General features: G+C 45.9%; 1 protein-coding gene across 1 annotated transcript in view; it reads right to left on the bottom strand.

Moving 5' to 3' along the window:
• Window positions 1-22,764, bottom strand: part of adamtsl3 (ADAMTS-like 3) — a 605,457-nt gene extending 582,693 nt beyond the window's left edge. Inside the window, exons 1-2 of the mRNA XM_078241545.1 lie at window positions 22,143-22,764; window positions 21,590-21,677 (exon numbers count right to left, since the gene is read on the bottom strand). Coding sequence (XP_078097671.1) covers window positions 21,590-21,649 — 60 coding nt within the window. The 5' untranslated portion in view covers window positions 21,650-21,677; window positions 22,143-22,764. The remainder of the gene's footprint in view (window positions 1-21,589; window positions 21,678-22,142) is intronic.
• Between the last annotated feature and the right edge of the window lie 2,232 nt (window positions 22,765-24,996).

Below are 24,996 nucleotides of genomic sequence, written 5' to 3'. Positions count from 1 at the left end.
CTTACAGCTTCATCTGCACAAGCTCCCCAATTCCATTACCCCAGCCTCCCCCAAACTCAAATGGGTTTTTTTGGGCTCCAGTTACCTTGATAAAACTTTCAACACCACGTTTAACTCCCTGCAGGGCTTCACCCCACTCTGCTCCAGTCAGCTTTTCCAGCCCTCTATCCCCACACACATCTGCACTCCTTTAACACCAAGACACCCTCTGTCTCCCCCATCCCTTCTGCTAAAACAATGGTGGCACCTTATTCAACTGGCACGCCTGTTACAGGTAACTAGTTCATGGTTTTGGAATATAACTTTTGGTTTTAAGAAGTAAAGTTTGAACTTCAGAAAATGGGGAACGCAATGTAAACTCCCTCGCTTTCATACCTCCTTCCCTCAATCCTCTCCCTTTCCCATATACATGTAGTGTATAGAGTCAGAGGTTTACAGCATGGAAACAGGCCCTTCGGCCCAACTTGTCCATGCCTCCCTTTTTTTTTAAACCCCTAAGTTAATCCCAAATGCCTGCATTTGGCCCATATCCCTCTATACCCATCTTATCCATGTAACTATCTAAATGCTTCTTAAAAGACAAAATTGTACCCGCCTCTACTACTACCTCTGGCAGCTTGTTCCAGACACTCACCACCCTGTGTGTGAAAAAATTGCCCCTCTGGACACTTTTGTATCTCTCCCCTCTCACCTTAAACCCATGCCCTCTAGTTTTAGACTCCCCTACCTTTGGGAAAAGATATTGACTATCTAGCTGATCTGTGCCTCTCATTATTTTATAGGCCTCTATAAAGTGGAACAATTTTTTGGACTAAATGAAAAAGCTGAATAAATTCAAGTATTGCCCAAGTAATTAATTTCCTTGTATTTTTCAATGCAGGTTGTTGAGCATGTGTGTTAGCTTTGAGCACATTGGATAGCTTTGAGCGCCTTTTGCCATTTAATGTCAAAGATGGCAAAAGCCTGCTAACTGCAAACAAACCTATTCCAAATTAAACAATTGGTGTCAAGTTGTGTGTTTTTGAGCACACTGAACACAAAACTAATGTCAACATTTTCAGGTCGCAATGATCGACTGGAATGAAGGAAAGCTGATACACTAATTTGTCTTTAATATTTCATCTTTGACAGAGAGCGATGGAAGAAGTGAGTTGCCTCATGTGCCACAAGGCAAGGGTCTCTAACAAACTAGCTATGATTGGCAGAGACTGCAAGGTGTTGTATTGATTGGGTACTGCAGCATTCGGGAATGAGAGGAGCAGTTGAACAGCAAATGCAACATGCCTCTCGGGAGTGCAGCAGTCAGATGAATAGGTCCGGAATGTGCATGGAGCAGGTCACAGGCCCAAGTCAAAATAGAGCTGGAGTTAGATCACTGTCCTGTTAACTATGGACAGAAACATCTGGCAGCACAGTGGCTAGCACTGCTCCCTCACAGTGCCAAGGGCCCGGGCTCAATTCCTGCCTCAGGTCACTGTCTGTGTGGAGTTTGCACATTCTCCTCGTGTCTGCGTGGGTTTCCTTCCACAGTCCAAAGATGTGCAGGTTAGGTGGATTGGCCATGCTAAATTAACCCTAGTGTCAGGGGATTAGCAGGGTAAATATGTGGGGTTACGGGAATAGGGCCTGGGTGGGATTGTGGTAGGTGCAGACTCAATGGGCCGAATGGCCTCCTTCTGCTCTGTAGGGATTCTGTGATTCGATGAAACTTCCCTCAACTACTGGCATTCCACAGCAGAATGTTTAAAATAAAACTAGATTATGCACTAAACACACTGAGGGATGTGTTAAAATATTCTGTTTTACTTCTCACTTTTGGGTCGTTTGGTTGTGTTCATTCTTGCATCGTTACAATTCAAAGTTCATTTTTTGAGAGGTGTATGCAATTATCGGGAACCCAAAAATTCAGATATTCCTTTGATGTATCCAAACTGATTTCAACTTCATGCAAATGAGCAAAATCTCACTGCCAAACCCAATATTTGTGAATTGTTCCAAATCTGTGTCTCGTTCCTGTGGAGTGAAATTTCCAGCTCAGTGTTGAAGGAGTGAGATTGTAGCACAGCGGGCTTAGTACTTGTCAACATGGTACAGGACCAAACACATGAGAATTCCCTAAGGTCTTGACCAAGCAAGTCAAGGTGCCAGACTGGATCTGGAGCTAAGGGCTCTCCAAAGGGAGAGGCAGAAAATTGTAGAATTGATCTGCCCTTACAAGAGCTGCAGGCAACACGGTTTTTAAAAATAAAAGTAGCAAATTAAAGGTAAGTGGACACAGAAGGAACTTGGGGTCCGGGTCCATAGGACTCTAAAATCGGCCCCGCAGGTGGAGGAGGTGGTTAAGAAGGCGTATGGTGTGCTGGCCTTTATCAATCGAGGGATTGAGTTTAGGAGTCCGGGGATAATGATGCAGCTATATAAGACCCTCGTCAGACCCCACTTGGAGTACTGTGCTCAGTTCTGGTCGCCTCATTACAGGAAGGATGTGGAAAAGATTGAAAGGGTGCAGAGGAAATTTACAAGGATGTTGCCTGGATTGAGTGGCATGCCTTATGAGGATAGGCTGAGGGAGCTCGGTCTTTTCTCCTTGGAGAGACGAAGGATGAGAGGAGACCTAATAGAGGTGTATAAGATGTTGAGAGGCATAGATCGGGTGGACTCTCGGAGGCTTTTTCCCAGGGTGGAAATGTCTGCTACGAGAGGACACAGGTTTAGGGTGCTGGGGGGTAGGTACAGGGGAGATGTTAGGGGTAAGTTTTTCACACAGAGGGTGGTGGGCGAGTGGAATCGACTGCCGTCAGGGGTGGTGGAGGCAAACTCAATAGGGTCTTTTAAGAGACTCCTGGATGAGTACATGGAGCTTAATAGGATGGAGGGTTATAGGTAGCTCTAGAAGGTAGGGATGTGTTCGGCACAACTTGTGGGCCGAAGGGCCTGTTTGTGCTGTAGTTTTTCTTGTTTCTATATGGGGGGGGGGATATTTCCAAGGAAGCAAAATTAATTTTTCAGCTTTTCCCAAGGCTATGTTGGGAATAAAAGTGTCCGACAGAAACCAAGGGAAGACAAAATGAATATAAAGGAAACAAACAGGACTTTTGCAAGTGTGTGTATCTTCTTGTGGGATGACTGGTTTTGCCTTGCGATGCTGCTGAAAGAGGTTGGCCAGTGAGTACTGAACTGAATGCCACCCCTGCACCCGTCCCACAAGTTGGTTAGGCAGCATGCCTGGCAAGGGAGGACTTCCAGGCTCACTGTTTCATACGTTACTCATAGAACTCACCTACTACAAGGTGCTACACCTTAAAGAAACCAAAACGGCAAGTTCATCATTTAATAGTCGCAATCCATAATGTACTGCTCACTACTCTGTCTCATAATAAGCCTGCACACAAGCTTATCTACATAGTGGAGTTTGTCAGTGAAGGATGGTGGGATCTACATATTGATTGGTCGACTCAAATTGGACGTGGAGGCCTTGAGGAAGAGTTCTTGGAATGCTGTCGGGATTGTTTCATTGAACAGTATGTTACAGAACCTACGAGAGAGCGAGCTATCTTGGATCTGGTTCTGTGCAATGAGACAGGTAGGATTAAGGATCTTCTTGTGAAGGATCCTCTTGGGATGAGTGATCATAATATGGTGGAATTTCTGATACAGATGGAGGGTGAGAAAGTAGGGTCCCAAACCAGTGTCCTCTGCTTGAACAGAGGGGAGTACGATAGGATGAGGGTGGAATTGGCTAATGTAGACTGGGCGAGCAGACTGGTAGGTAGGACAGCTGAGGAACAGTGGAGGATTTTTAAGGAGTTTTTTTAAGTACTCAGCAAAAATATATTCCGGTGATAAAGAAGGGCTGTAAGAAAAAGGATAACCGGACGTGGATAACGAAGGGAATAAAGGAGAGTATTAAAATAAAATCAGATGCGTACAGAGTGGCCAAAAATAGTGGAGAATTAGTGGATTGGGAAAGCTTTAACGAAAAACAAAGAACGACTAAGAAAGCGATTAAGAAAGGAAAGATAGATTATGAAACTAAACTAGCTCAAAATATAAAAAATGATAGTAAAAGTTTTTACGAGTATATAAAAAGGAATAGAGTGGCTAGAGTGAATGTTGGACCCTTGGAAGATGAGAGGGGGGATTTAATAGTGGAAAGCGAGGAAATGGCTGAGACGTTAAATAAGTTCTTTGTGTCGGTCTTCACGGTGGAAGACACAAATAGTTTGCCGAATATTAGAGATCGAGAGTTGGTGGGAGGGGAGGTCCTTAATACAATTACTGTTACTAAGAAGGTGGTGCTTGGTAGACTAATAGGACTGAAGGTAGACAAGTCCCCGGGCCCGGATGGAATGCATCCCAGGGTACTGAAAGAAATGGCTGAGGTAATAGCAGATGCGTTAGTAGTAATTTATCAAAATTCGCTGGACTCTGGGGTAGCGCCGGCTGACTGGAAAACAGCTACTGTTACGCCGCTGTTTAAAAAAGGAAGTAGACAAAAGGCAGGTAACTACAGGCCGGTTAGCTTAACGTCCGTAGTTGGGAAGATGCTAGAGTCCATTATTAAAGAGGAAATAACAGAGCGCCTGAATAAGAATGGTTCGATCAAGCAGACGCAGCATGGATTCATGAAGGGAAAGTCGTGTTTGACGAATCTACTGGACTTTTATGAAGATGTCACTAGTGCGGTTGACAGAGGGGAACCGGTGGATGTGGTGTTTTTAGATTTCCAGAAGGCGTTCGATAAGGTGCCTCACAAAAGGTTGCTGCAGAAGATTGGGGTACACGGAGTTAGGGGTATGGTGTTGGCGTGGATTGGGGATTGGCTATCTAACAGGAAGCAGAGAGTTGGGATAAATGGGTGCTTTTCTGGTTGGCAGTTGGTGACCAGTGGCGTGCCGCAGGGATCGGTGCTGGGGCCTCAATTGTTTACCATTTACATAGATGATCTGGAGGAGGGGGACTGAATCTAGGGTATTCAAGTTTGCTGATGACACGAAGGTGAGTGGGAAAGCGAATTGCGTGGAGGACGCGGAAAGTCTGCAGAGAGATTTGGATAGGCTGAGCGAGTGGGTGAGGATCTGGCAGATGGAATATAACGTTAGCAAATGTGAGGTTATCCACTTTGGAAGAAATAATAGTAAATTGGAATATTATTTAAATGGAGAAAAATTACATCGTGCGACTGTGCAGAGGGACCTGGGGGTCCTTGTGCACGAATCGCAAAAACTCAGTCTGCAGGTGCAGCAGGTGATCAAGAAGGCGAATGGAATGTTGGCCTTTATCGCGAGGGGGATAGAATATAAAAGCAGGGAGGTCTTGCTGCAACTGTACAAGGCACTGGTGAGGCCGCAACTGGAGTACTGTGTGCAGTTTTGGTCCCCTTATTTGCGAAAGGATGTATTGGCCTTGGAGGGAGTGCAGAGAAGGTTCACCAGGTTGATACCGGAGATGAGGGGTGTAGCTTATGAGGAGAGATTAAACAGATTGGGTCTGTACTCGTTGGAGTTTAGAAGGATGAGGGGTGATCTTATAGAGACATATAAGATAATGAAGGGGCTGGATAGGGTAGAGGTGGAGAGATTCTTTCCACTTAGAAGGGAAACCAGAACTAGAGGGCACAGCCTCAAAATAAGGGGGGGCCGGTTCAGAACAGAGTTGAGGGGGAACTTCTTCTCTCAGAGGGTAGTGAATCTCTGGAATTCTCTGCCCATTGAAGTGGTGGAGGCTTCCTCGTTGAATATGTTTAAATCACGGGTAGATAGTTTTCTGATCGATAAGGGAATTAGGGGATATGGGGAGCAGGCGGGTAAGTGGAACTGATTCGCTTCAGATCAGCCATGATCTTGTTGAATGGCGGGGCAGGCTCGAAGGGCCAGATGGCCTACTCCTGCTCCTATTTCTTATGTTCTTATGTTCTTATGTTCTTATCACTGCTTTTCTTGATCTGCATTAATGGCTAGAATTTGATATACAAGGGCACAATTTTAAAATTTGCAGAATTAACACGAAGCTTGGAGATACTGTGAATTGTGATAAACTTCAAAGAACTTAATCAGACCGGTGGAATGTGCAGATAAGTGCAGGTGTAGTTTAATGCAGAAAGTGTGAAGTGATTCATTTTGGTAGGAAGAACGAGGAGAGACTATATATAATAGAAAAAGGTACAGTTCTAAAGGGAGCGCAGGAGCAGAGAGACCTATGTGGGTGTATATGGGTGGGATTTTATGCCCTCGCTCATCCTGATGTAGTAAAATCCCGCCCAAGGTCAACGGACCTTTCCATTCTCCGCCCCACGCCCACTCCGATTCCCATGGTGGGCAGGCCGGAAAAATTCCGACCTTTGCGTACAAAACATTGAAGGTGGCAGGGCAGAAGCCGATTAATGAAACATACAGGATCCTGAATTTTATAAAAAAGGGGCATAGAGTACAAAAGCAAGGAGGTTATGGTGAACCTGTATAACACACTGTTGAGGCTTCAATTGGAGTATTGTGGCCAGTTCTGGGCATTGGAAGAATATGAAAGCGTTGGTGCAGAAAAGATTGGCGAGAATGATTCTAGGGATGAGGAAGTTTACTGATGTGGACTGATTGGTTACGCTGAGGCTGTTTTCCTCAGGGAAGATTGAGAGGAGATTTCATTGAGGTGTTTAAATTCACAAGGCACTTGGACAGGATAAATAAGGAGAACAGTTCCTCTTAGCAGAAGGGTCGAGAACCAGAGAATGCCAATTTGAGGTGATTGTTTCTTTTGCCAATGTTGGCAAGAGGGAAATTGTTTTTACAAGGCACGTCTGGAATGCTCTGCCTGAGAGTGTGGTGAAGGCAGAATCAATCAAGGCTCGCAAAAGGAAATTAGATAATTATCAAAAGAGGGGAAAAAGACCTCGATGAGTTCCTCTTTGTGGTAAACCACTGTTAAGCTTATTGCCTGTGTATGTGTATGACATGCCCCTGCTGGCCCTGCCTGAGACTCCTCCCCCCCTGGTCCAGGTATAAAGGTGACTGCTCTCCACCCCCCTGCCTCAGTCTCTGGACCAGTTCATCGGCATGGGTGTGCTCCAAGTCTTTTGCGAATAAAAGCCTATTTGTTCTTGCATACAAACTAGTCTTTGCTTGATTGATAGTGCATCACTCTTCTAGAGGACTAACACAGACATAATGGGCTGAATGGCTTCCTTGTGTGCTGAAAGAGTAGATAGTCTATGATTCTGTTCCATAATCTTATAGCTCTTTCATTCACACTCATTTTCCAGCAGGGCATATTTTGGAAATACAATTTACAATCGAAAGCTTTTCCGCATTCATCGTGAAAGATTTGCACACAAAAGAAATCATTGCAACAAAGCTTAGCTGCATGATTACTGATTTGAAAAGAGATGGACTGCGGTTAGGGGTGTGTCTGTCAATGATTTGTCAAATTATACTTGTAGACTATTTGTCCTCTTGTGTGACTGGATGCTACATTATACAAGGGAGCAGACCCAAAACGGGGACGGGCTCCGAAAGTAGTTGCCCTAGTTTGCTGGAGAGAGTCAACACTGGACGTTTATGTATGGACGAGCCTGGATGGGAAAAGGGAAAGTTAAGTTGCACATTTCCCCAAATCTCAGGGTTCACACCAACCAACTCCATGGTTGGTTCCCTCTCTCTTGTTTCCTTCCACCACTTCCCACAGCACCCAGCCCACTCTGCATTTCAGTGTACATATAGCTTACATGCCTGATGAGCATCTTGTAAGGAAACAGTTTGAGCGGACCTGTAAAAATCTTTACTTTAAAGGGCTATGGTTTCATCTTTATCTCAGTTTTCAATCATCCGGTGAGGCAAAATTCTTGAAGTTAGCCAGCTTTCCATTGAATTAGCAAATTAACTTGGTTGGTCATAAACAATTGGTGTTATCACAGAAAAAAATTGGAGCACATTTGTAAAGAATACATTAGGTAGATTCATTAAAAAAGTGCAAAAAGACCAAAAACGTAGCGCAAAATTAAATGTTAAAGGGCCAAAAACTGCCACTTTAAGGGCTCCTGCACACACACAGTACACAGATGCACACAGGACACCCACACACAGGACACACATAGTACACACACATACATACAGTACTGATTAGATCAAATCCAACTCCAAAGGCAGTGGGGAAAAATGCCCTGTGCCTAATTTTAAATATAATTGCTATCTTTGTTCCTTCTCATGGCCATTATATATAAAGCACAACACGTGAGCACAGTGATTTTTAAAAAAAATTACTCCAACCTCACACTGCTGTTTTTGACCATTCCTGAGCTTTAAACATTGCCTTATGAGTGTAAAGCAGCAGGTGACGTTGACATGACATTTACAAGTCCTAAGGGAGTCACAATATAAATTAAGGATTAACTAAGGGCATAACCTTAACTTAATTTTCCTATTCAATTTCAGCATTCATGAAATTCCTTTTGAAGTGCCAAACATCCTAAATGCGAGGTATGTATCTGTTACTGTTATTATAAAATAACCGCATTACATTATAGAATTTTCCTTCTATGATCCATTTCAGTTCAAACTACTGGTAATGCGGTTGTGCCCATCTGGAGTTGGTCTAATAGGGGCAGCATGTGTGCAGGAACGCAAAGAAACAGATAGATTTTAGCCTTTTAAAATTTAATTTCCCTCTGCACTTTATTAAAGGTAACTCAAGTAACATGCTACAGTACTTTTTTTGGGAGAGTGGCTGGTTTCAATGTCAGTATTCATTCGGAGGTCAGCTGTTTCTCCGATGTTGCAGCTCTCACTTTACACGATACACTTGTATTAAATAAACTTCAATTCTTGACTACCAGTTCTTTCCTAAGCAGTGCACAGCAATGCCTTCTTCGGAGGCAATGGTCCAGTGGTATTGTCGCTAGACTATTAATACAGAAACTCAGGTAATGTTCTGGGGACCCGGGTTCGAATCCCGCTATGGCAGATGGTGGAATTTGAATTCAATTAAAAAAATCTGGAATTAAGAATCTATTGATGACCATGAAACCATTGTCGATTGTTGGAAAAACCCACCTGGTTCACTAATGTTCTTGAGGGAAGGAAATCTGCCATCCTTACCTGGCCTACATGGGACTCCAGAGCCACAGCAATGTGGTTGATTCTCAACTGCCCTCAGACAACTAGAGATGAGCAATAAATGCTGGCCAGCCAGCAACACTCATGTCCCACAAATGAATAATAAAAAAAATATTTAAATCATGAGAAGTCCTATTTGCAATGCCATTGGGCAGCGACTGATGAATGAACACGGATAGAGATAAAATAATTGCTAATCTGATGTTACTTTTATTTTGGTCACTCTGAATAACTTACCTTACATCAGTGATAGATTGCTTCTGCTGATGCGAATTGTAGGCATGGGATCTCAAAACTGCTTTTGTTCCATTGCCAACAACTATCTTCATTACCAATCATTTCGGGCACTTTTCTGACACATTCCCTCCTAACTTTCTGTGAATTTTTAGCCACTGAAAAGCACTGTTTTCCCTCGTCTCCCAAGAATTGCTCTTGAAGCTCTTCACAAATTCTTTCACAGGGTTAAATGTTCTCCCCGTGTCTGCGTGGGTTCCCTCCGGATGCTCTGGTTTCCTCCCACAGTCCAAAAGACGTGCTGGTTAGATGCACTGGCCATGCTAAATTCTCCCTCAGTGTACTCAAACCGGCTCCGGAGTATGGCGATTAGGAGATTTTCACAGTAGCTTCATTGCAGTGTTAATGTAAACCTACTTTTGACACTAATCAATAAACTTATACTTGTATCTTGCCCTCTTCTATATTCTAGCATCCTCATGCAACAATATAATCTCTCATTTACAAATAAGTGGGGGGGGGGGTGGATTACTATAACTCATTAAAAAAGTCTTCATTTCACACCCCCACCCTCCACTCCACCCTTCCAAAACATTGGGGATTAAATTTTCAGGTGCTGCCTGCCATAGGAATCATCGCGGGTAGGACAGAAGATCTGATGGACCATTGAAAGATCTATGGACCTCGGGCAAGAATTTCCAGTCTCAGAGTGGGCGCAACTGGGGCGGCACGGTAGCACAGTGGTTAGCACTGCTGCTTCACAGCTCCAGGGTCCCAGGTTCAATTCCCGGCTCGGGTCACTGTCTGTGTGGAGTTTGCACATTCTCCTCGTGTCTGCGTGGGTTTCCTCCGGGTGCTCCGGTTTCCTCCCAAAGTCCAAAGATGTGCGGGTTAGGTTGATTGGCCAGGTTAAAAATTGCCCCTTAGTATCCTGAGATGCGTAGGTTAGTGGGATTAGCGGGTAAATGTGTGGGGGTAGGGCCTGGGTGGGATAGTGGTCGGTGCAGACTCGATGGGCCGAATGGCCTCCTTCTGCATTGTAGGGTTTCTATGATTCTATGATTCTAACTGGAAAATCCCGCCCTGTATTTTGAACATTCGCCACCATCTCACCATTAGCTTATTTTACAGTACATCTTAATGCTATCCCAGTTAACAAGACTTGAGTGAGAGATATTAATGGAGCATGTATAATACTTCAGCAGTAAATAAGCAATACAAGAATACCATGGTCAATTATGTTATCGCCGACTTCTTTCGGGCTAATTACTGGGGACTCAGGACAGGTTACAATCAGTTATTCTATCATATTCAGGGAGATCTTGTTCAACAAGTGGCTGATCCAAACTCTGAAAAATTGTGGGGCTGGGATTTTCCAGCCGGGCTCGCCCCAAAAACTGGAATATCCCGCCCGGGGTCAACAGACCTTTGCATAAGACCTAGGAGCAGAATTAGACCACTTGGCCCATCGAGTCTGCTCCGCCATTCAATCATGGCTGATTTTTTTCTCATCCCCATTCTCCTGCCTTTTCCCCATATCAATCAAGAACCTATCTATCTCCGTCTTAAAGACACTCAATGACCTGGCCTCCACAGCCTTCTCCAGCAAAGAGTTCCACAAATTCATCACTCTCTGGCTGAAGAAATTCCGCCTCATCTCTGTTTTAAAGGATCATCCCTTTAGCCTGGGGTTGTGCATGGTCTGCCCCCGCCCGCTACGATTCCCGTGGTGGGTGGGATGGGAAAATTTGGTCTACATCTGGAAAATGAAGGTCCTTTTCCCATCAGCTGTCACAGCACAATACCTCAACAGCGAGATCCTTTAAAATATAAGCCATTTGCCATATCTTGGGAGCCTCTACTGAATGAAAGCAGATATAGACAATGAAAATCATCATTATCTCCAATGTCCCAGCTCAGCCTTCAACTAACTGAGGAAAAAAGTACTTGAATAAGGTCATGGTTTATTGGCAGCATTGATCCTCACACTCTTACATTCGTCGGAAATTTGGACAACCTACAGCAGTGGCCTCAAAGCAGGGGAGAAGTGCCATTAGTGATATGGTCATCAGATCCTCCAAATTGGGTGGCAACAAAGGGGGTCCAACAGCAGCATCCTCTTCCCAAGCCAACTTGCTCAGGGTTTGAGTTTCTAATCACTCATTCATATACCCATCACCAGACTCTCAAAGCAACCACTCTACTCGGAACGTGGTTATGGCAGGAGCCTCCCAGAAAGAGAGTGGAAACACTTTAAGAATGTCCTCAAAGCATCCCCAAAGAGATCAAACATCTCCGCTGACTCATGGGAGTTTCTGGCTTGTGACTGATCAAAATGGAGAAGCCTCATTTGGGAAGGCGCCAAAAGCATGGAGAGATGTTGTCAGAAGCAGGCAGGGATGAAATCAAGGCATCATCTCCAAACATGTTGCCTGCCTGACCCTTCACAAAACTTCTGACCTGCTCATGGCAGAGTTGGCAGGTCAGGCATTGGACCATCAGTCACCTCAAAAGCCATGGAACTGGAGAGAAAGAAAGCCATCTCGATCCTGAGAGACTGGCTAAGCAGAATAATATATTGGAGAAGTTTTTCTCTCGATCCATTTTAAAAAAAATTTTGCTTTCTGCACCCAATTAGACATTCAATTAAATATTCTAACTGACATTTCCTGGTTCAGAGTCTGCGCTGCTCATTATCAATTCTTTAATCAGTTAGCTTAAGGAGCTACACTGCTGCTGGCCCTGTTTAGGAGGGTCGTAGATCTCCAGTAGAGGGTGCTGCACAGTTTCTACTCTTTATAATTTACAGCAAGCTCTAATGCAAAATTCCAAAGCAGGTCAGTGAGCAAGCGTTAAGTGTAATGAATAACTGATGCCATTCATTCACTGCAGGGAGCAACATCCAGCCCACGATATGGATCATTCAAATGCACCCCACAAAGCGTTACAACAGTAAAAACATACTTGCCTACCACAAAACATCCACTCCCAAAGGAAACTTTCAAAAATACTAATTTTTTTTTTAAGAGTTAGAGCTGTTAATAATTAGTGATGTGACATTTTTGTCGCAAATAAATATATACAAATTCTGGATAACAGTTTACCACTTTGGAAAAAGTGGATAAATCTCTATCCAAAAATATGTCCGGTTTCGGACTTTTCTAACGAGTGGATTTTGGTTTAAATACCTTGCATATATTATTCTCCTTTCTCATGTTAGAAGATAGACCATAAGATATAGGAGCAGACTTAGGCCATTCAGCCCGTTGTGTCTGTTCTGCCATTTGATCATGGCAGATATGTTTATTGGCTGATATTTCGATTGTTTTCTTGTAATTTTACATCTATGTCTACAATGTTCTGCTCTGCAGTTTCACTTGTGACTTCACATAGCTATTGTATTTCCCGAACAATCTTTTCATCTGTGTTGGTACCTTGGGATTAACACAATACCACCCCATGTACATAATAATACAAATTAGTTGAGAATCACTTAATGTAAACAGAGTGTCAATTATATCCCATTTTTGTGCCAGACCAACTCAGATCACAAATTGATCTATTATTAACTACATTGGCCTGGTGGCACAGTGGTTAGCACTGCTGTCTCACAGCACCAGGGACCCGGGTTCAATCCAGCCTCAGGTGACTGTCTGTGTGGAGTCTGTACTTTCTCCCCATGTCTGAGTGGGTTTCCTCCGGGTGCTCTGGTTTCCTCCCACAGTCCAAAGATGTGTGGGTTACATTGATTGGGCATGCTAAATTGACCCTGGTGTCAGGGGGATTGTCACTCACATTGGTCTGTACCTTTAAGACTTGATTAGCTGTAAAGACTCACATTCCAATCATTATTCATTATTCTGTAAATTGAGTTTGTGTCTTTATATGCCCTGTTTGCTGTTTGTTAGCAGATCTCCCACTCACCTAACGAAGGAGCAGCGCTCCGAAAGCTAGTGGCGTTTGCTACCAAATAAACCTGTTGGACTTTAACCTGGTGTTGTTAGACTCCTTACTGTGTCAGGGGGATTAGCAGGATAAATGAGGGTTACGGGAATAGGGTCTGGGTGGGATTGTGGTTGGTACAGACTCAATGGGCCAAATGGCCTCCTTCCGTACTGTAGGGATTCTATGAAAGCAAATATCCAAACCCCATATATCCCATTTCTCTCAAAGGAAGTACGCACCAGGGAACTGCCCCTACGAGCCTGGAGCAAAACCCAAATTCTCACTCGGAATGTGGAATCCATACATCTGGAGCAAGAATCTTATGTTGTGCAGGGGTCCCTCCCCCAGTGTAAATACTAGTAGAGAGCCAGCCTCCCATTCGGGCAGGTTACCCTACAGCCATTTAATACTCAGCAGGTCATTAATTGGCTTGAAGCGATACTTCCACCTCTTCACCCCTTCCCCAACAACTCTAAGGAGGGAGTCCTGCCTTGAGAAGGTGATGGCCAAACAAATGGCCAGCCGCTCCCTGGTCCCAGGAGCAGTGGGACTGCAGCCAGTACCTGTCGGTGATTATCACTGGACATGGACGGGGAGGTAAGTGGGGGCACACTAGCAGAACCTGACAAAGGAGGAGTCAGGAGGTGGATAGGCCAGGGGTCAGCAGAAATCCATGGTTGAGGGTGGGAGGGAATATTGGAATGGGGGCCTCCAGCATATCTGAGGGCCCATAAAGGAGCTATCCCGCACCTTGTCCTCTGCTTGATGAGGGAAAATGTACACACGGGTGGGAAGAGACCTTTATATTAGTTACTTGAAGGCTTCAATTCTCCCACCAATGCGTGGCCAGGCATTTCAATGCCTCCCTCGCTGTGTATAAAATTACACCAGGCCGGTGGGTAGGAACTGGAAAGGAGCACCGGGACATTACGCCCAATTTTATGCTTCACATCTGCCTGCCAGCCCACCCCTGGGGAGGGGAGAATAACACTCAGAATGGTAAAAAAAAAGCTTATGTTTCCACTTGAACTATTTTCATTGTCCCCGCAAAGCATTTAACACCGACCTCATAGGGACCTTTCTACATCCTTATCTCACATGACCCATTCCACTCACAACCAATGCTTCTCCCCCAAGCCCAAGAGATAGCCTGTCAGTCTTCGCTTTACCCAAGCACCGGCCTATCAGTCCCTGCTTCATTGTTTGAATGTCCTCCCAATATTCCTACAGGCATGGCTTCAGAAGAGTGAGGGATTACCTTATTTATACATATAGGATTCTGAGGGGGTCTGACAGGGTAGGTGCTGAGGTGTTTCCACTAGTGGGAGATGCTCGAACAAGGGGACATAGCTACAAGACAAAGGGCCGGTCATTTAAACCTAAGGTGCGTAGAAATTTCTTCTCGCAGAGGGCAGTGAATCGCTGGAATTATCTGCCCCAAAAGGATGGTGGAGGCTGGATCAATAGGAGTATTTAAAGTGGAGTTGGATGAATATTTGATAGATTGGGGAATAGCGGGGTAATGGCACAGAAAAGGAGTTGAGCCGACATAGATCAGCCATGATTGTAGTGAATGGCAGGGCTGGCTTAAAGGACCTGGTGGCCAACTCCTGCTCCTATTTCTTGTATTCCTTGTCCTTACCCTGACCAATTCCTTGAAGGTTTGACAATGTCAGTTGCCTCATTGTTCCTTCAAATTACCACTCCAAATCCTCTTCTTAAACATTCTTTTTGGTTGTGGTCTCAGCCCAAGAAGTAATGTCATCCAAGTTCTTTTCTTGAAATAAGATTTGACGAGACTCGCTTTGCTCCTTGATGGACAATATGAACTAACGTTTGCATAATGCATTATTTTTCACAGTGATACAACGTCCCCCCTCCCCAACCGTTTGAAAGGCCAATAAATCTAACTTTTGCTCCTTGTGGAGTCAACATCATTTATTCAATCAAGGTAAAATTAAGAGTTTGTATTCTTATAAAACATCTGAACAGAAAGGTCGTACAATACTGTAGTTCTTAACAGTACAACAGTTAGAATTAAGCTGCAGATGCAAGGCATCAACATATTGAAGAAAAATAGTCTAGTTAGCACAACATCACATATTATCCAGTTTTAAGTTACACCTTTTGTATGTGCTGATATTTAATATTTCATTTAATTTGCAAAGAACTGATTCTACTAATATAGAGTGAAACTAAGTAAGTATTTAATCTTATGTTACTCTTTCACTGTTATTTTTCTCAGGTTGCTCTGGAGTTTCACTGAGGAATTAAATGTCACATTAGAACAACAACCCAAAGTGTGGAAATTTGATTAAGATGGCTATCACTGTGATGTCAGAACCATAGCTTTGTTTTATTCTTTCATAGGATCGCTGGCAAGGCCAACATTTATTGCCCATCACTACGTATCCCCAAGAAGGTGGTGCTGAGCCTCTTTCTTGAACCAATACAGTCCATCCTCATCCAAGTACACCCACAAAGCTGTTATGGAGGGTGTTCCAGAATTTTGAGCCAGCAACAATGAAGGAATGGCGATGTAGTTGCAAGTCAGGGAACCTGGAGGAGAACTCATAGCTGGTGGCATTCCCATGCATCTGCTGCTCTTGCCCTTCTAGATAGAGGTCACTGGTTTGGAAGGTGCTGTTGTAGGAGAAATGGTGGTGAGTTGCCATAATGCGTGTTGTAGGTGGTACACACTGCTACCATTGTACACTGTTAGTGCAGGGAGTGAATGTTTAAGATGACAGAAGGAGTGCCAATCAAGTGAACTGCTTTATCCTGGATTGTGTTGAGCTTCTTGAGTGTTGTTGGAGCCACACTCATCCACACAAGAGGAGAGTATTCCATTGTGCTCCTGACTTCTGCCTTGTAAATGGTGGAAGGGCTTTGGGGAGTTAGGGAATGAATTACTGACCTCAGAATTACCAACTTCTGACTGGCTCTTTAAATACACAAGGCGGGATTTTCCAGCCGCGCTCACCCCACGACCGAAAAATCCTGCCCGAGGTCAATTGACCTTTGCATGGTTCATGTCCCGCCCGCTACAATTCCCGTGATGGGGGGGATGGGACAATTCCATCCACAGTATTTATATGGCTAGTCCAGATCTTTTGGTCAATGGTAACTCCCAGGATATTGACAGCGAGGGATTCAGCGTTGGTTATTTCATTGAATAACAAGAGAAAATGGTTAATTTGATCTTTAAGGATGGTCAATGCTTAGCATTTTTGTGGCCACTTTTCAGCCCAAGCCTACATGTAGTCCAGGTCTTGCTGCATATGGACAGGGGTTGTTTCAGTATCTGAGGAGTTGCGAATGGTGCGAAACACTGAGCCAATATAAATTCCCCTGACACTATTACGTCTGCTTCAGGCATGCACAGTTGAAGCATGACAAACAGTTGGAAGGGAATTGAAAATCTACGTTACAACTTAAGTTTCATCTCAGTGCCACTTCAATAAAGACCAAATTTTCAACATTGAACAAAAGAATCGCTGAAGTCTGTAGTTTTAAGTGATGCATATGAAGTCCAACACACATTCATTCCGATGGGTTCCTGCTGTGACTTAGAACTTACAAGCAACAAGCCAATAACCCAACAGGACTTCACTTCAATGAGCTTTCTCCTCAAAGAAATAGTCAAGATAAACCACTTCTAATAAATTTAACAAGTCGAGCGACTGCGATTGCACTAGCTTATTGCACTATTCCCGTCGTAAGTTACAGCGGTATTTCATATAAAGTAATACTGTTGTGCAAATTAAGAAATGGTATCTTCAGGGAGGAATATCTACAAATGATACAGCTGTAAATTATAATTTTTTTTAAGGTATTCATGTTGAAACAGGATATGATGACATCAGAAAAACTAACTGGGAATAGCCACCAAGATGTGGCTTTATAACGATGTGAAAAAGCTGAAATAATGCAAGAAAGAGTCATTCAGGCAGGTGTTACAGCCAATACGTCACGTACGAATGCTTATTTAGCTCGATTATTCTGTCAAATCTTGTGAATAAACTCTTCGGAATAGCAACGGGTTTCACACGTAGGGCAGTGACTGAAGGTTACCACAGCTCCCACTGCAGCTCAATCATGACACATATTGACACAATTATAGGTCCTTTTCTCTTTTTCTTTCCATTCCTTTCACACTGTGGATTTACATTTCTGACTATCCCAATTATCGAGCCTCCAATGGCCAGCATCTGAATGGACCACCAAATCCCCACCGTCAAAGTAGACTGACTTGAGTGACTTTATTTGATCTCAGGGAGCAGTTCAAATAGCCTGTCCTGGTTCTGAGGCAAAAATCAGGTTGCATGTGACACAAAATAACTGCATACCAACCAACACCTATAACTCAGATTTATTATTCAATAAAGTTTATTTATTAGTGTCACAAGTAGACTTACATTGACATTGCAATGAAAATCCCCTAGTCGCCACACTCCGGCACTTGTTCGGGTACACTGAGGGAGAATTTAGCATGGCCAATGCACTTAACCAGCACGTCTTTTGGACTGTGGGAGGAAACCGGAGCACCTGGAGGAAACCTACACAGACATGGGGAGAACTTACGGACTCCGCACAGACAGTGACCCAAGCCGGGAATCGAACCTGGGTCCTTGGTATAAAATCCCTGATCCTCAGTATAAAACAAAAGAAAGCTGCATTTCTATAGCACCTTTTCAAATAGGAGGATATCCCAAAGCACTTTACAGCCAAATAAGTACTTCTGAATTGCAGTCACTGTCATAAGGCAGGAAGTTCTCACAATGTACAATCTGGTGATTGCTGCAATCTGTTCCAGTGACATTGCTTCAATGATAACTATTGGTCAGGGAAGTACTGGAAGGGAACTTGTACCTACCACCTTCTGATGCAGAGGCAACAATGCTACTAAAAGGAACCACATGCACCTTGAAGTTGTTATTTGCGAATATGTGGTTATCACAATACATTCGATTGTATTATAGTTCAAAAGACGCACGCAGACGCAGAGGGATTGGGGTGGGGGTGGAATTCCTAACTGAGGCACTGGACTCCAGACAGCAGCAGAGGTCTACATGGAAAGGAAATCTCACAGGCATTTCTCATGTTAAAGAAATATTTCATTGGCAAGTCTCATGAGATTCTAGTATGTAAATTGTACATATCGGCCATGTTGCTTTCGGCTGTATAAGCTAGTGTTGACGCTTCATGAGCCTTTCCCCAAACTCTTCATCAAACTTTGTCAGCAAAACCTTCTCATCCTTTCTTCCTTATACGTTTATCTAACTTCAGATTCGGAGTTTAGATTCAGAAAGAATGTTCCCCTTGGTGGCGGATCCAGAACTAGGGGTCATAGTTTTAGAATAAGGGGAAAATCTTTTAGGACTGAGGTGAGGAGAAATTTCTTCATCCAGAGGGTGGTGAATTGTGTGGAATTCACTACCACAGAATGCAGCATTGAGGGATTTCAAGAAGAAATTAGATGTAGCTCTTGGGGCTAAAGGGATCAAGGGATATGGGGGGAGTGGGGAAGGATATTGACTTTGATGATCAACCATGATCAAAATGAATGGTGGAGGAGGCTCAAAGGGCCAAATGGCCTACTCTGCTTCTAGTTTCTATGAACGGTTCTAGGTTTCCGCTTAAATGTGTCTATGCAAATCACCTCGACTATTCCTGTTGCAGTGAGTTTGACATGCTAACCTCTCTGCATAATAATGTTAATTTGCTCAGCTCATGTTATGACATTTATTCATTTATAGATTTAAGTAAATTGAGGGATCCAATTGTTCAACTTGCTTCTTTATTACTATTTGATAATATTTTGCTCTTTGAAGTGTGCATATGTTAATTTTAAATAAAATTGTGGCAACACTGCCCTCACAGCAGGGAGTTGCGCTTGGAGGAGCTAAAAGAATCACAACTACAACTCCAACCCCTACTCACTGAGAGCACCGGATCCTGGAAGGGCCGTCAAATCATGGAATTGCCCCTTTCCTTGTGCAAATGCAGTAAGTGACAAAACCTATAAACTAAAGAAAGACCCGACTGCAGTTTCAGTAACATGACGAGGGTTTGGAGACTATCTGTGTATTAGTGCAGAATTAAATGCTCATCACTGTTCACAGTGTAATCTAATCAGGGCAAACATCGCAAGCTCAATTCAAAAAGGTAGTTTCACACTCACTTAAGCTTCCATCAATTGGAATACTATATGATTCCAAACAATGCAAAGCTAATGCTTTTAAAAACTGTTGGGCTTTACATTTGAACATCAATAAAGAACAGACAAGATAATTGATCATTGATTAGAATTTTAGAATCATAGAAACCCGACAGTGCAGAAAGAGGCCATTTGGCCCATCGAGTCTGCACCGACCACAATCCCACCCAGGCCCTACCCTCTTATCCCTACATATTTACCCACTAATCCCTCTAACCTACGCATCTCAGGACACTAAGGGACAATTTTAGCATGGCCAATCAACCTAACCCACACATCTTTGGACTGTGGGAGGAAACCGGAGCACCCGGAGGAAACCCACGCAGACACAGGGAGAACGTGCAAACTCCATGCAGACAGTGACCCAAGCCGGGAATTGAACCCAGGTCCCTGGAGCTGTGAAGCAGCAGTGCTAACCACTGTGCTACCGTGCCGCCCTTATTAAAGGTATCTGCCTGGATTCAAATAACACTCAACCAGGGTTCAACTCCCACTTCAGAGATGAGCACCATAACCCACGCTGGTAATTTAAGTTTAAGTTTTAAGTTTATTTATTAGTATCACAAGTAGGCTCGCATTAACACTGCAATGAAGTTGCTGTGAAAATCCCCTCGTCGCCACACTGTTCACATAGACTGAGGGAGAATTTAGCATGACCAATGCACCTAACCTGCACATCTTTTGGACTGTGGGAGGAAACAGAGCACCCGGAGGAAACTCACGCAGACATGGGGAGAATGTGCAGGCTCTGCACAGGCAGTGACCCAAGCTGGGAATTGAGGCAGCAGTGCTAACCACCGTGCCACTTCAGTGCAGATCTGAAGAAGAGTTGCACTCTATTAGAGCTGGTATCTTTTGAACCTTGAAAGCTTACATCGAAAGTGACCACACGTCAATGAAAACCTCACTGGCTGTAAAGTGGTTTTCATAACATCGCCAAGCCCGGAATAAAAACTATCTCTTTCTGAAAAAAACCTACACCACTGGATGGAGCTGTGCATGTATACTTAAATACACATGTGGAAAGTTATGCATGCAAGCATAAAACAGTGTGCAGCCAGTAGCGTAACCTAGTGCTGTCAGTTTGGACTAGTTTGGTATAAGTGCCAAAAGAAGTCCTGCAGTATTATCAGATGAACAAAACAATAAGCAGCAGCGTACAATGATTATCACTTCTAATTTTATCACAATTAAATGCAATACTATCATTGCTTAAGACAATTACCAACAAGGTCTCCCAGTTCATCTGGTCATTCAACATAAGCCTCAACATGGTGGCACAGTGGTTAGCGCTGCTGCCTCACAGCGCGAGGGACCCGGGTTTGATTCCTGGCTTGGGTCACTGTCTGTGCGGAGTCTGCACGTTCTCCCCGAGTTTGCATGGGTTTGCTCCGGGTGCTCCGGTTTCCTCCCACAGCCGGAAGGTGTGCTGGTTAGGGTACATTGGCCATGCTAAATTCTCCCTCAGTGTACCCGAACAGGCAGCGGAGTGTGGCGACTAGGGGATTTGCACAGAAACTTCATTGCAGTGTTAAATAGAAGTCTACTTGTGACACTAATAAAATAAACTTACAAAACTAAAAACGTTTCTTAAACTCAATATTGAAAAAAACAGATATGTTTTCTGCACTGCCCATTCCAAGTAAGATTGTCAAATAATCCTGATTTGGAGAAATCAAATGCCAATCAAATTCTAATTCAACAACATCGTTAAAAAATCTAACTTCTTAACATCACCGCTGGCATTAAGATTTTTTTTTTTTAAATTCACTTGTTTTAACATTTGTTCTCCCACCCCCCAAAAAAGTTTTATATTTAAAACAGCCACAGTCAAGACCAGCCGCTGTTCAAGCTTCTGTTCTGTGGATGCACCGTCCTGCCCTAAGTGACAAGACTTGAGTCTGCTTTCCAACCACTGCAAGCTGATTAAGAAGCTACAGTCCCGCTGATAAATCCGAAGCTTGCAACCGGCCCTGCCATTTTAAACAGCAAGCCAGGAAGGCGTTCATTGCAGGCAAAGCAACATTGAAATTGCAGATAGGGTTCCCCATAAAAGGGAGAGCAGCGCTAAGTTGAGAAGCCGTACCTGTACACAGTGAAACACACACACCAGGGCATATATGGCTATTTGCTCGGTTATCCTCATTTCCAGAGCTTGGGTCGCCGCTTTCAGCCTGTGATTGAAATTGGGAAAGAAAAAACCCCACATCAATACATATTTTATCCTTTGGCCAAGGTACAGTCAGAATGTGAAGTTTCCAGTCGTAAATTGGAATTACTAGACACACATATAGCAGTGGGCTAAAGACATTGTGGAGAAGCCGGGGGGGGGCGGGGGGGAGAGATTATCAGTGCTCCCTTTCGCTTTCAGAAGGTGCTTGCTTCACTGTCCAAAGAAATCAGATAGGTTGTAAACCACTCGCAAGCATCAGCGCCCTGAACGAGCCTCTTCATGCCCAGTGCACTGTCTAATTCATTTCCCATTTAAACTTGCCCGCACTCACTCACAAATATGCATAGGATCGACCCGGCGCTGCTAATAAATCTCATGTCAAACAGTCCGTGCAACCAACTCCAAATAAATGTTCACACCCCCCCAAAAAACAGAAACATTGCAAGTTGCAAAGAAAAACTCTCACCTTTCACTGTAACCGGGAGCTTTTCAAAGCAATGCATTGATTTGTCCAGGCTCTCTCCCCCCCAGTTTAAGGCTGCAGATTGACAACCGCAGGCGAATTATCTCAAGTGCAGTTTAGTACAGGGCAAGAAATTCCTTCCAGGGTTCACTGTCACTTTCCCATTCTACCCTCTGCTGCACCGAAACTGCAGCGGGGGCCAGCGACTCCTCCCTCACGAACCCACTCACTCACTAACCCAGCTACTCACTAACTAACCCACCCAGCCAGCCTCTCACTCAGTGCCTGCAGCCCTGTGGATTCTGAAATTGGCTGGGTGGGTGTTACAGCCACAGACCCGTCCTCTTTCTGCCTGCCGCCAACCCCCCGAGGTTCTGGGGAGAGTGAAGTGCAGCTCCAATCCAACTTATCTCCAAAGAGGTATCTAAACTATACAACTGGAAATATATTCCGCCCAGGAACAGCAACAGGAGACCGGATCACCCTGAGTTAACACTGCAACAGCAAGGCTCGAAGGAATGTCGATTTCAGAAGGAGAAATAACAATTCATTTCACTCCCCTTGTTGTGGAGTTTAGTGGAAATCCAGTCCAGTGCCCAGCTATTGTTTTCTTTGCAACCACAATAAACACCCAACCTGCCCCTCCGCAAATGATTCATTCCTCCAGGGGAGGTTCACATGAGGGAACTCAGTGGTTTGATATAAATCTTTGGAAAAGCTGCCTGCAGTAACTGATTCTTCCAGGAGTTTATTCCCGTCTTAGCCCTGCCACTCAGCCCAGCAACATCTTGGAATGGAAATGTTGGGAATACTCAGCAAGTCAGGCAGCCTCTGCGGAGAGCGAGAGAGAACCCGAGTTCACCGCTCATTTTCCGGTCTCCTGATCGCCGGAGACCGCGGGAACGACGGGTCAGGGTCTGACTCCATGGCCGTTTCACCTGGGCAATTCTCCTGAACCCGCCAATGTCTCCGACTCTGACAGATTTTTGGACAGTTCCAACTTCCAGTTACACAAGAAAAGTTCAAGTGAAAAGTCTGAGGCTAAATGCTGGGTAACTAAACAACTGAACCCCCCCCCCCTCAAATCACTCACACTGACAACCCCTCCCACACCCTACTGAGTGCCACCTCAAACCACCCCCTCCTTCCCTCACACCTGGACTCCAACCTCAAACTACCCCCCCGCACTGCCACCCGTACTCCCACCTGAAAGCACCCCCCACCATGACACCCCCTTCAGAGCTCTGGCTAACTTCCCGAATACCCACCTATTCTGACCCATCTACACACTCACCAACCCTGCCCACTTACAGGCTCACCCATCCACCATCACCCATCCACCATCACCCATTCATCATCACCCATTCACCATCACCCATCCACCATCACCCATTTACCATCACCCATTCACCATCACCCATTCACCATCACCCATCCACCATCACCCATCCACCATTCACCATCACCGATTCACCATCATCCATTCACCATCACCCATCCACCATCACCCATTCACCATCACTCACTCACCAGCGATAACTCACCCACGCTCGCACAGCCACTCACTCACTTCCTGGCGCGCGCTCCCTGTACCCACTCTTTCCCCCCCCCCAGCACCCACTCCCCCCCCCAGCACCCACTCCCCACCCCCAGCACCCACTCCCCCCCCAGCACCCACTCCCCCCCCCCAGCACCCACTCCCCCCCCAGCACCCACTCCCCCCCCAGCACCCACTCCCCCCCCCAGCACCCACTCCCCCCCCCCAGCACCCACTCCCCCCCCCCAGCACCCACTCCCCCTCCAGCACCCACTCCCCCTCCAGCACCCACTCCCCCCCCAGCACCCACTCCCCCCCCAGCACCCACTCCCCCCCCCAGCACCCACTCCCCCCCCCAGCACCCACTCCCCCCCCAGCACCCACTCCCCCCCCAGCACCCACTCCCCCCCCAGCACCCACTCCCCCCCCAGCACCCACTCCCCCCCCAGCACCCACTCCCCAGCACCCACTCCCCCCCAGCACTCACCCCGCCAGAACTCACTTCCCCCCCACCACTCACTCCCCCCCCCACCACTCACTCCCCCCCCCCACCACTCACTCCCCCCACACCACTCACTCCCCCCCCACCACTCACCCCCCCCCCCCCCACTCACTCCCCCCCCCCCCACTCACTCCCCCCCCCCCCACTCACTCCCCCCCCCCACTCATTCCCCCCCCCCACCACTCACTCCCCCCCCCACCACTCACTCCCCCCCCCCACCACTCACTCCCCCCCCCCCACCACTCACTCCCCCCCCCCCACCACTCCCCCCCCCCCACCACTCACTCCCCCCCCCACCACTCACTCCCCCCCCCCACCACTCACTCCCCCCCCCCCACCACTCACTCCCCCCCCCCCCACCACTCACTCCCCCCCCCACCACTCACTCCCCCCCCCCCACCACTCACTCCCCCCCCCCACCACTCACTCCCCCCCCCCCACCACTCACTCCCCCCCACCCACCACTCACTCCCCCCCACCACTCACTCCCCCCCCCCCACCACTCACTCCCCCCCCACCACTCACTCCCCCCCCCACCACTCACTCCCCCCCCCACCACTCACTCCCCCCCCCACCACTCACTCCCCCCCCCACCACTCACTCCCCCCCCCACCACTCACTCCCCCCCCCACCACTCACTCCCCCCCCCCACCACTCACTCCCCCCCCACCACTCACTCCCCCCCCACCACTCACTCCCCCCCCCACCACTCACTCCCCCCCCACCACTCACTCCCCCCCCCACCACTCACTCCCCCCCCCCCACCACTCACTCCCCCCCCCACCACTCACTCCCCCCCCCACCACTCACTCCCCCCC

Source organism: Mustelus asterias, chromosome 24, assembly GCF_964213995.1.
Source record: "Mustelus asterias chromosome 24, sMusAst1.hap1.1, whole genome shotgun sequence".
NCBI classification, from domain to species: domain Eukaryota; kingdom Metazoa; phylum Chordata; class Chondrichthyes; order Carcharhiniformes; family Triakidae; genus Mustelus; species Mustelus asterias.
The sequence above is the reverse complement of the archived record's forward strand: the minus strand, read 5'-3'. Positions and strand labels throughout refer to the sequence as shown.